Below are 12,044 nucleotides of genomic sequence, written 5' to 3' on the forward strand. Positions count from 1 at the left end.
GGGCTGAATGTTAGCTCTGCCTTTCTTAGGTTAATCAAAGAACCTGAGGGGAGGTTTTCTGGAGAAGATGACAATTTAGGGAACATAGGCAGGCTGCCCTCAAGAGATTTATGTGGAAGAGAAGTTAAAATATTGCCTGATCTGCAGTATAAACCCAGGGCCAGCAGACAGTGTAATGAAGCAATGTTTGTCTCATAAATTTGTCTAACAGATATCTGATTCTGAATTCTGCTAATCCTGCATTACTGGACACTGGAAATATTTAAGGTAAAGTCTTGTGATTTGGTAGGAAGGTTAGAAGGTTATATAACTGAGTACCATGAGACTATATGATCCTCTAAGTACTGTTGAACGCTGAGGTTTTGTGAATCTGTGCAAAGTAATCTCCTTGAAGTGTATTTCTGATCATAAATGCTTCAGTTTATATAAGTTTTTATAGCCTTTATGTTATGTCTCTTTAATACTCTACTTGGATCTCCTTTGTTGGTTTATTAACTATAAGTCTTTTGTTTTTGGGTTTTTTTTTTTTTAAACTGGTTGCTTTAGGGCTTATAGTATACACCTTTAACTTTCTATAGTCTATCTTCAGGAAATATACTGCTTCAGTTGTTATAAGAACCTGACAACAGTATACCTATGTACCTCCATTACACCTCTTTGAGCTATTGTTGCCATTTTTATTCTACATATACATAACCCCAGAATACATTGTTATTTTTGCTTTAAAGAGCCAGTTCTCGCTGGACGCAGTGGCTCTTGCCTGTAATCCCAGCACTTTGGGAGGCCGAGTCAGGTGGATCACAAGGTCATGAGATTGAGACCATCCTGGCCAACATGGTGATACCCCGTCTTTACTAAAAATACAAAAATTAGCTGGGCATGGTGGCAGGCGCCTGTAGTCCCAGCTACTCAGGAGGCTGAGGCAGGAGAATCGCTTGAACCTGAGAGGCAGAGGTTGCAATGAGGTGAGATTGCGCCACTGCACTCCAGCCTGGGTGACAGAACAAGACTCCGATTCAAAAAGAAAAAAAGTTAATTCTCTTTTAAATAAAAGGGAAATTTTTGTTTAATACTTACTCACGTTACTATCTTCATTGCTTTTCATTCCTTTGTGAAGAATCATTTTTCTTCAGCCAGTAGAACTTCCTTAAATATTTCACAAAGTACAAGTCTCTGGTGATGAAATAGTTCTAGTTTTCTATGTCTCAAAAACTCTTTATTCTGCCTTTGTTTTTGAAAAATATTTTTGCTGGGGTATAAAATTTTAGGATGACAATTTGGTTGTGTTTTTCAGTATTTTAACAGTGTTCCTCCACTATCTTTTGACTTGCATCATTCCTGTCAGGAAGTCTGTTGTCATTCTTTGATTCTTTGTCCATAATATTTTTTTCCGTCTGGCTACTTTTAAGATTCTTTCTTTAGCACTGAATTTAAGCAGTTTGATTATTCTATACCTTGGTATTGTCTTCCTGTTTCTCATGCTTGGGATTTTTTAATGTTTTGGCTCTATGGAATTCAGTTTTCATTAAATTTGGAAAACATTCATCCATTATGTTTTCAAATATTTTATCTGCCCTTCCACCTCCTTTGAGGGCTGCAGTTACACATCTGTGAGATTGCTTAAAGTTATCCCCTGGCTCACTAATGAGATGTCCCTTCTTTCCCCTAAGTTTCATTTTAGATAGATTTTAGGCTCTATGTTTGTGTTTACTAACCTATTATCTACTGTCTAATCTGCCGTTAAACCCATCTGGTATAATTTTTGTCTTAGACCTTGTAGTTTTATTTCTAAGTGTTTCAGGTGTTTTTTTATGCCTTTCATTCCTCTACTTATCATGGTACATTTTTCTTAAATATATTGAATACGGTTGTAGTAACTATTTTAATGTCCTTGTTGAGTAATTCTGCCATCTGTGCCATTTCCACAGCTGTTTCTGTTGATTAGTTATTATTAGTCGTGTTTTCCAATTTTGGTCCTTTCCAGGATTTCTGTTAAGCTTTGTTGGGCAGGACCAGATCAGAGTTTGGCCTAGGATTAATTTTGTATGCCTACTGAGGCAAAATCCCCTGAGTACTTTGCTTGATGACTAGTGAATATGAGGTTTTCCATTAGGCTGGTAGGAAACAAAAGCTATTTCCAGCCCCATGTGAGCTCCAAGGTTCTGGTTCCTAGCCTTGGCTACTTTCCTTACCCACATGTGGTTATCAGGACTCAGTTGAAGACAGGAGTGGGCTCTGCAGGGCTCTGCCATGCTCTGTCTGGGCAGCTCTCTCCTCTCTGCCCTGTAAACTCTAGTCTTCTTGGCCTCCCTGGGTTGCCAGCTCTGCCCATGGAGACTACCACCTCTTCTGGCTGGCTTCCCCCTCCCTGTGCTGTGGCCTAGCAAAAAAGTAGGGTAGTTATGAAGTTCCCCTCATTTGTTTTCCTTCTTTCAGGGATCACTGTCCTGTACTGCCTGAAGTCCAGTGTTTGAAAGTCATTGTTTTGGCCAGGCACGGTGGCTCACACCTGTAATCCCAGCACAAGTTGGGCAGATCACTTGAGCCCAGGAGTTTGAGACCAGCCTGAGCAAGATGGCAAAACCTCATCTCTACTAAAAATACAAAAATTGGCCTGGCATGGTGGCACATACCTGTGGTCCCAGTTACTCAGGAGGCTAAGACAGGAGGATTGCGTAAATCCAGGAAGTTGAGACTGCAGTGAGCTGTGATCACACCACTGCACTCTAGGCCTGGGTGACAGCACGAGACCCTGTCTCAAAAAAAAAAAAAAAAAAGTCATTTTTATTAGTCTTTTTCATGGGAAAAGGTAAATCTCACCCTCCTGTCTCTTGAGCGGAAGTAGAAGGTCTTTAGTGACTTTTTAATCTATCACTAACACCTGAGCTTTGCACTGAGCCATTTTCTGCTCTCTCCTTTATTTCCTCCACACCTTTTCTGTGATAGGACTTGTACTTTCCCTTCTCCCTCATCCCTAGCTCATGCCATTCCTTATTCTCCATACTTGCTTGACAGAATCTCTTCATTCTTGGGAATCAGCCCAGTTGCCTCTTTGGTGATGTTTCCCTCCCACTTGAGGAAGTGAACCTTTTCCCTGTTTTGTTTCTGCCATACATAAACATGGTTTTCAGTATGTGGGTGTCTGTTGTGCACATGCTGGCTCCTGTGGAGTATGCATGTTGGTTCCCATGTGCACGCATACATAGCGCCCAGCTCCTGAGGGCGAGGATGGAGCTTGCCCACTTTGCTTCTTGTTCATAGGTCCGTGGGTCTGTAATATAGAGAGGTGATTTGACAAATTTTGATGTGTTATATGTTTGTTAAAATGAATTTTTTTTTCTCCTCTTCCCCAACTCTTCTCTCTAAAATTAGGCTACAGAAGAAGTTTCCAAAAATCTGGTTGCCATGAAAGAAATTCTGTATGGCACAAACGAAAAAGAGCCTCAGACAGAAGCAGTAGCTCAACTTGCTCAAGAACTCTATAATAGTGGGCTCCTTAGCACCCTGGTAGCTGATTTACAGCTCATTGACTTTGAGGTAAGAAATCAGTTTCTTATTTTTAAAAAACAGTACCCTACACATAATTCATCTCCATACGTTCTCTCTTTTGGAACATTGTAAGATTATTCTTGGGCTCCTGACTCAGGGTTACTGACCTCTGTCAACATGCCTGGGCTGCCTACCTGATTAGCAGAGCAAAGGCAGGAACCTAGGGGTGTTTCAGGCTTGGGACAGGATTCTTCCCTGTTTCATCACATTGGACGTGTAGTTTCTTAGATGCTCATTATGCCCTTTCATTTAGGTTGTTTTAAAAAACAACTGCTCATTAGAGCACTGTAGTACTCTAATAATTCACTGGCCCTTGACTTTCAAAGAATAAACAATCTAAAGACAACTATAGAATGTTAGAATTTCAGAGGAAAATACAATCATAGAGAACTATCCAGTTATGTCTCTTTGTTACCTGTTAATTCATTACAGCCAGAGACCATATATGTTTTGTTTGCTTAGCACTGCTTTTAAATTTTAAATTAGTATAACATTTAAGTGACAGGACATTTATACACAGTCTAAATTTCTGGCTTCTCTTGAAAAATTTGATTCTAGCAATATTGGGTATATAGTCCTACTTGACCCTTCAGCTAGGGCAGAGTAGCATCACAGGGCATCCACACCTGGGTTTGCTTCTCCTGTCTCAGGCCCATTTGCATCTCCTGCCCAGCCCTGGTAGGCATTTGACATTGTTGTCCAAGTTAATACAGTTGGATCATGCTATGTTAAATATTTAGTGAATTTAACAGTGAGAATAATGATCCTGGAGACCATCTGAATAGTCACGATGCATATATGGTAACGAAGCTAATGAAGCGCCATGGCTTTTTGTCATCAGTGTGCTTTGTTTTAAGCCCCAGTGTCTGTCAGCCTGAATGAGTGGATGTCTGTACAGGTGCTTGAAAGACAGGTACATGTTTCAGAGGAGAAAATGACAGACATATAGTCAGATTAAATTTTGGAAAATGATGAGAGGGTATGGTTCATAAGTTGAGTATAATACTGATAATAAAGTAAAATTTTATTTCTGTCCTACTGTAGAGCGGATAGAACTGCAGTGTTTCCATTTTATAGCTGATTTCATCTGTTTTTAATAATATATCAAATTCCAACAGCAACAATTTTTATTTCCTCTGCAAAGTTGGGGATGTAGTTGAACATCTAGGTTCCTTCTCCTTTGTCTGCCTCCACCTGACCTGGACACTGAATTTAATATTTATGTGGAACTTTAAAGACATCAGCTTAAAAGAAAATTGTGCCCTTAAGGCTGGTTCTTAAAGAAAGGCTGGTTCTTAGAGGTTTCCTTTACTGCTCCTGAGCTAGTGCAGGGCCCAGGATTATCTCTCTGTTTGACTTTAGATATATCCTGGAAAGCTAGCATTTCACTCACTCTCCTGTGGGCTTGTTAGCCTTGTAACAAGTGACTGTTCAGCAATGCTGCTTGGAGTCCAGTTCTCCATTTGTTGATTTCTTGTGCAGCTTTCTGATTGTAAGATTCACTGGAAGGATCCATCTGTTTTGTACAGTAGTGTAATGAAGTTCTGATCTCTGAACTACTGTATCATGTGATTCTTAGTACCTTCATTGTTAATCTATATAAAGTCTTCCCTAAATAGGCCTCATTTAATTAGAAGATAGGTCTACTTTCCATTAAAGCCCAGTTTCATACAGAATTCTTCCATTTTTAATATAGCGGCAGAGTATATTTTCCTCTCCTTCCATCACTATAAAAGGAAAGCACATATAGTGTTCCCAATGTAAGCATCTTATTTGAAGCTACTTGTTCCATTTGGGTGGAATTCAGATCCCTTAGATTGTTAACATATTGCAGGGTTTTGTTTCTCATATCAGAGTCAGCATGATCCTGAGACTTAGAAATCGTTGAAATTATATGTGGAATATAGTCAACCCATTGTTGTTTTTGTCAACACATTGTTCATGTTAAAAATAGTACACTAGTAAACTTAGAATATAGAATTACAAATGAAGAGATAATTTAATGTCTATGAATGTGTTAAAGTCAGATACTCAGTCGTAACAATAAGTACAATGGCCTTATTCGAGTTCATTTGGGAGGGTGAATGGGCATTTTGATGTTTAGTCAGGACAATATGTTAATGATTGTATTCCTAATAGGGCAAAAAAGACGTGGCTCAAATTTTCAACAATATTCTCAGAAGACAAATTGGTACAAGAACTCCTACTGTTGAATACATCTGCACCCAACAGAATATTTTGTTCATGTTATTGAAAGGGTATGTACAATGTAATAAAATTTGTATTCTCAGTTGAACATAAAGGAAAGGTTGCCTTGGGGAAAAAAACAGGATGCTGAATGTGGGAGGCATTTTCTCTGTAGTTAAGATTATTTTTTCATAGATTTTGAACACCTCTCCCTCCTTGAAATCCAACCTGTGAGCAAAATTGAATTTGAAAATGCCCTACAGGTGGGAGTTTAAAATTAGGTGAATTCTGAGCTTTCAAATTCACAAATCCAGCATGACTGAAGGAAAAAATAGTAATTCTCTGTGGTCTTATTTCTGTTCTCTAGGACTTAAAAAAGTTGGATTTCATTGAAGTATCAGTTAAGTTATATATTGAAAGACATCTCCTTTGGACATAATATGCACGCCGTAAGGCAGTAAAAGCTGCCTCTTAAATGGAGCATGGATTATCTACAGCTTTACTTTGTTGAGTCAGCAAAGTACATGTTTATGAAGTAGTGCCCTTTGATCTTTACCTCTCTGTGTCCACTTACTAATCCATATAATTTGGTATTTCACAGTGCATCTTCCTGAAATTACTACTGGTCTAAGCAGGCATTAATGTTTGGGGGTAGTCTTGTCAGTTTAAAAGAAAAAAAAAAAAAAAAAAGCCTAAAAACCGAACCATAGAACCAAATGCCCTTCTCCCTCATCCCTGAGCCTCATTGACTGGCAAGGTAATGTCCTGCTGTTTCACACCAGAATTGTGTGCCAGCCCCGGGTATGGTGTGCATCTGTTTGTCCCAGCTTTGGTGGTGGTCTGTTCTATTAAGTTGGTGGGCAGGCATGTTCCTGGCATGGCTGTTGGTGTGAATCAGCTTGCTCTACTCCTCCTGGCTTTATAGCTTGCCTCAGTCTGATTCACATCTCTGCGGTTTAACACTTCCCCCAAGTTCAAACTTGTTTAGACAAAGTGTGAGTCAGTGCCTGTGTTGCACGCCAGCATTCTGTTTCCCTCTTTCTATTTCTAACCATCTGTGTTACTTCTTCAGATTTTGGGATACAGAACTTTTGGCATCTGATTTTTTGTTGTATCAATTCAGAGTTGTATGTATAAACATGCAGTGAGTAGTGTGAAATTTTGGTGATCTTAGAGCAGCCTTCAGGTGCCTTTGTGTGTTTTTAAAGCCCATATTTCCTTTTCCGTAGAAACCAAGGATTATTAAAATCAATACATTAGTTAACTCTGCCGACATTTTTCACTTCAGAGTAATCAGAGGCATGATATGAATATTGTTAAATGGCCTGTAAAGAAAGACTTTTGAGATACAATTTATAGTTTAGAGCTCTCACCTGGGCTGGCCAGAGCGGACACTTCCAGCCAGCAAGTACCATGGAGAATGCAACTGGTGGATCCACCAGAAGCCCCTGCCCACCTCCTTTGTTGTGAAGAATGTACATACAACACTTACCAGTTCCTACCCTAAACCCAGCTTCAACAGTTAAAGTTCTGTCATTCTTGTTCCTCTAGTCCTTGCCCCCTTTTTCCTCTGACACATGACATCACCTCAGTATGCATCCCTAGTACACAGTACAAAACACAGTATAACACAGTTACGATACCATTTGCCAACCTAATGTCTAATGCCTGATTTGCAGATTTCCTCAATTTTCACAAAAATGGCATTTTACAGTTAGTTTATTTCATATTACTTCCAGGCCGGACATGGTGGCTCACGCCTGTAATACCAGCATTTGGGAGGCCAAGGCAGGTGGATCACTTGAGTCCAGGAATTTGAGACCAGCCTGGGCAACATGGTGAAACCCCACCTCTACTAAAAATACAAAAATTAGCCTGGTGTGGTGGCGCACACCTGTAATCCCAGCTACTCGGGAGGCTGAGGCACAAGAATAGCTTGAACCCAGGAGGTGGAGGTTGCGGTGAGCCGAGATTGCACCACTGCGCTTTAGCCTGGGTGACAGAGCAAGACTTGGTCTCCAAAAAAAAAAAAAACAGTTACAAACAAGGTCCACAAACTGAATTTGGTTAATGTAACTCTGAGCTCTCTTTTAATCTGTAATAGTTAATATTATGCCATTTCTTTGTTGAAGCCTGGATTGGTGGTTTTGTAGAAAAATCATGTATTTTAGACTTGGCATTCCTGTTGCTTCTGTAACATGTTCCACTATCCACTATTGATTTAAGTGGTGGATAGTTAGATCTGGCTTTTTTTAAATTAGATTCAGATTCACTTTGAGGGGGACAGAAGTTCATGGATGGTGCTATGTGCTTCATATTGGGTGGCACTGGTTATCCCACTGCTGGTGATGTTGGGATTGACCAGTGGATGCAGGTGTTCTCAGTCTGTAATCCGTCCATTACAGAATTCTCATTGACCTTTCGCCTCCTGGTTTTAGTTTCCATTGAGAATCATTGCCTAGATTCAGAATGGCAGTTTCCTGATTCTGTTATTTCTTCTTCATATAATTAAATTGTTTTTATAAAGAAGAACCTTTCCTCCTTGATGACTTAGTTATCCCAAAATAGTCTCATTTTTTAGTATAATCAGGTATTATTTTTTAGTATAATCAGTTGGTGACCTGGCCACTTCCTTAGATAAGTATTGAGTTGTTTTAAGGATCATTATACACTCAAGTTTTTGTCTTTTTAAAAATTACATTTGATATGTCTCAGTCGATTCCAGTCATTACTTTCTTGTGTCCAAATTGCCCCATCTTTGGCCGTTGGGAGCTCCTTCAAGTTGGCTTCTGCGTTCTTTTGGCAAGACCCCATCAGTCTGTGATAGCTTCCTTGCTTTCTGGCGTAGGATGACCATCTTGCTCGTTTTGTACGAGTCCTGCCAGACCTGGAAACAGCCATTTCTTCAAGGAGCACTGTGAACTGCATTTTAAGATTTTTGTACCTTTGTCGATTAATTTAAACTGCTTCCATACAGTGTGATTATCTTCTTAGGCTGTAAGTACTTCTATGGTAGATGTTTATTTGGGGGGCCATGTTGCTAATATTAGCATGCATTTGAAGTCTTATTGCTGGTGTTAGACTGCATTTGGAGGCGATTTTTTTTACTGGCAGTTTACATGTTAATATGCTGTTCACTCTAGTGCTCACAGGTTATACAGCATAACTGTTTGCCTTGTACTTGTTTATGGTTTAATCATTTAGACAAGCTTGACAAGCCTCCATCAAAACCTGCTCAACTTGTTGTACCAAACTGTCTTACCCTTGTCCTTCCTGCCTACTAAAGTTCAGCAAAGATGAATTGTATGATCAGCCATTTTGTGAGCAGATATTTCCATCAAGTAAGAGCCGGTCAGCATTCTAGCTGCATGCCTCCACTGATGCCAAGGAGTGTGGTTTTATCTTGTTGAGGATCTATGATGTGTAAGAGGACACCACTACTAGATAACAAATGAGTACTACAGGATTTCAGAGGATAAAATGTGGTTTGAGTTAATAAGGCAAGGATTGATAAAAGGATAGGACTTAAGATGGGAATTCCTAGTAGTTTAGAATTTACATAGGCAGAAAAGAGAGAGAACGCATCCTAATGGCATATGACTGGGAACAAAGGTATAGGGGCAGGAATGAACATAACATGATTGGCAGCAGTAAGGAGAAAATTTGAAAGTTGTATGGCAGGGTGGGAGGTGACATTGTGCTATATAACAGGAGATCTAATGAGGGGAAGACTGGACAGTTAAGTCCAGAAGTTTGTGTTTATTTGATTAGCTAGAAGAAATCATTTTAAGCTCCCAAGCTGGAAATGCTGTTGATACACTTGTGTGTTGGGTAGATTTATTATGACAGAGCTTGAACAAAGATGCTGGCTAGGAAGCATTTGCAATTGTCCGGGTATGAATAAATGTAGCAGTGGGAATGGATAAAAACAAATGAAACTAAGATAATCAGAGAAATATTTTTTAAAGCCTTTGAAGGCTTTCAAAGCCTAACATTGAAGGTGGGAAGATTTGGAGTAAAGAAGGAAAGGTTTAGAACTGGGCTGTCCAATATAGTAGCTTCTAACCACATGTAATTAATTGAAATTAAATAATATTTACGATTCAACCCCACAGTCACACTAGACAAATTTCAGGTGGTCAGTAGCTGTATATGGCCAATCTCTCCATAATGAACAGCACAGATACAGAACATGGAAATTTCTGTTAAACCTGGTTTAGAACTGGATGACTGAAACAAAATAATGATGCCAAATTATAGAAATGAGGAAGCAAGTGGGATGGGGGTGATTTTATGGAGGGGGATGAGATTTGATTTGAGACACGTTGAGTTTATGGTAGCGCTTTAACGGAAGTTGTCCACAGGCAACAGAAAGTGCCTAATTCAGGAGTAGACATGGAGGTGGGGTTAGTAGTCGTGGTGGGAGCCATGAGATTGTATGGGCTTTCATTAGCAGGTTGTGGGATACAGGTAAAGACCTCAGCCAGGCAAGAAATAGGAACAGTCAGAGAGATAGAAAGGAGAGAACCGTGAAATGTTTTATTTTGGTTTGGTTTTTTACAGCCTGTCAGGACACTTGAGTAGAAGACTCTATTTAGCCAAGAGGGAATCTTTGCTGGCCCGTTATTTATTTCGCTAGTGTGTTGGGAAATGGAATATGACTACAAGAAACTAGAGGAGAATGTGAGGTGGAAAGAAAGCCAGTGCATGCAGCTTGAGAGGAAGTAGAAGAGAGCGATGTGTTTGAGGGGGCGGAAGAGGCCAGTCAGAGGGCCTGTGCACATCCGAAGGGGAAATGCCTCTTGCTTGGCTGAGAGGTGTCTCTCTAATGGCAGGGGAGGAGAAGCCAGAGACATGGGGATGAGCATAGGGAAGGCTATGTGTGGAGAGCTGACGAAGGGGGGCCGCCTGCTTCGTCGCCCCTGGGCTCTCTGATGGGGACCCTTAGTAAAGTCCTCAGGAGGAGGCTTATCAGCTTGGTGGTGTTTACATGTGGCTGAGAGTCTCCAAGTACTATCTTGAGTATTGAATTAAAACAACAAGGTATAAATTCTATATATTTATAGACCTATGTAGAGACTCTGAATTTGGGGAAATATTTTGTCTTCTGTGTTTTGATTTAGCTTTTGGTTTTTCTGAGTGTCAAGAGCACCATCTGTAAAAGCTAACCCCTGTATAGAGTTATGGTATGACCCGAAATACCTCTCTTGAAATCTTTCAGCTTAAATAATGAACCTTTAGTCACACAGTCACTCGTATGGCTATTTTTCTTTGGTTTAAGGTGGTCATCACCAACTAGTGTGTGTTTGCACTCTGGAATCAGTTTACTTGAGCACATGCTCTACAGAAATACCTTCTGTAATCTGCGATGGTCATTTAGTTAGGATACATGTCCGAAAACTTTCTGCCCTAAAAGTTTGAACTGTTCAGTGTTGGAGTTTTGAAAGAGCAATCATGTTTGTTTGTTTGTTTTGTTTGTTTGGTTTTTTGTTTTTGCAGGTATGAATCTCCAGAAATAGCTCTAAATTGTGGAATAATGTTAAGAGAATGCATCAGACATGAACCACTTGCAAAAATCATTTTGTGGTCGGAACAGTTTTATGATTTCTTCAGATATGTCGAAATGTCAACATTTGACATAGCTTCAGATGCATTTGCCACATTCAAGGTAACATAAAAACTGTAGAATTCTAAATATGCTTGAAAGTCAGATTAACAGGTGTGCTGTTTTTCTAAACCTTCGTTGCTCTCCTAAATCTACACGTGGCTGCCCTCTAGTGGGAAGAGAAAGATACATTTTATATGTGTCTGTGTGATAGAGGTATATGCAGTAAAGTCACAGCTTTAAAAGGGTGGAAAAGTTAGATTCTAAAATATATCTAAAAGACAAAAGTCCTGTGTGGTCAACATTTTACTTTGCTGTTAAATTATAATTAAGTATGATATACTGTACAGCATGTGTAACAACCGGATTTTCTCCTGTGTTGAAACATTGTGTAGCAGTTTCTTTGGTTAAGCACCAGATGAAGTAGTTGGCTTCTGTTCAGGTTTATGTTAATTTGGAATATACACTTCATGAAATATTAGGACCACATTCAGGACAGAGATACATTGTAGATAGGCCCGAGGAAACAGTGGATTCACCTCTCCCATCTCCTGCTCACACTGGATCATGTCTATTAAATGTAGTGCGTGGACAGAATCACCTACACTATTCAAATCATAATGTATCTTCCCTGCTCCCCCATCTGCCTTTCCTCCCTTGGTGTATATTTGTATAAATTAAATAGATACATGATGTGATATCA

At 39.6% G+C, this 12,044-nt stretch overlaps 1 protein-coding gene across 2 annotated transcripts in view; it reads left to right on the forward strand.

Annotated features, from left to right (window-relative positions):
- The window catches only part of CAB39 (calcium binding protein 39), a 107,855-nt gene that overhangs the window by 74,323 nt on the left and 21,488 nt on the right, over window positions 1-12,044 (forward strand). For both annotated transcript variants that reach the window (XM_025404630.1, XM_025404632.1), the window contains exons 3-5: window positions 3,373-3,537; window positions 5,689-5,807; window positions 11,236-11,404. In XM_025404630.1, the coding sequence (XP_025260415.1) occupies window positions 3,373-3,537; window positions 5,689-5,807; window positions 11,236-11,404 (453 nt within the window). The remainder of the gene's footprint in view (window positions 1-3,372; window positions 3,538-5,688; window positions 5,808-11,235; window positions 11,405-12,044) is intronic.

This window comes from Theropithecus gelada, chromosome 12 (assembly GCF_003255815.1).
Source record: "Theropithecus gelada isolate Dixy chromosome 12, Tgel_1.0, whole genome shotgun sequence".
Taxonomy (NCBI): domain Eukaryota; kingdom Metazoa; phylum Chordata; class Mammalia; order Primates; family Cercopithecidae; genus Theropithecus; species Theropithecus gelada.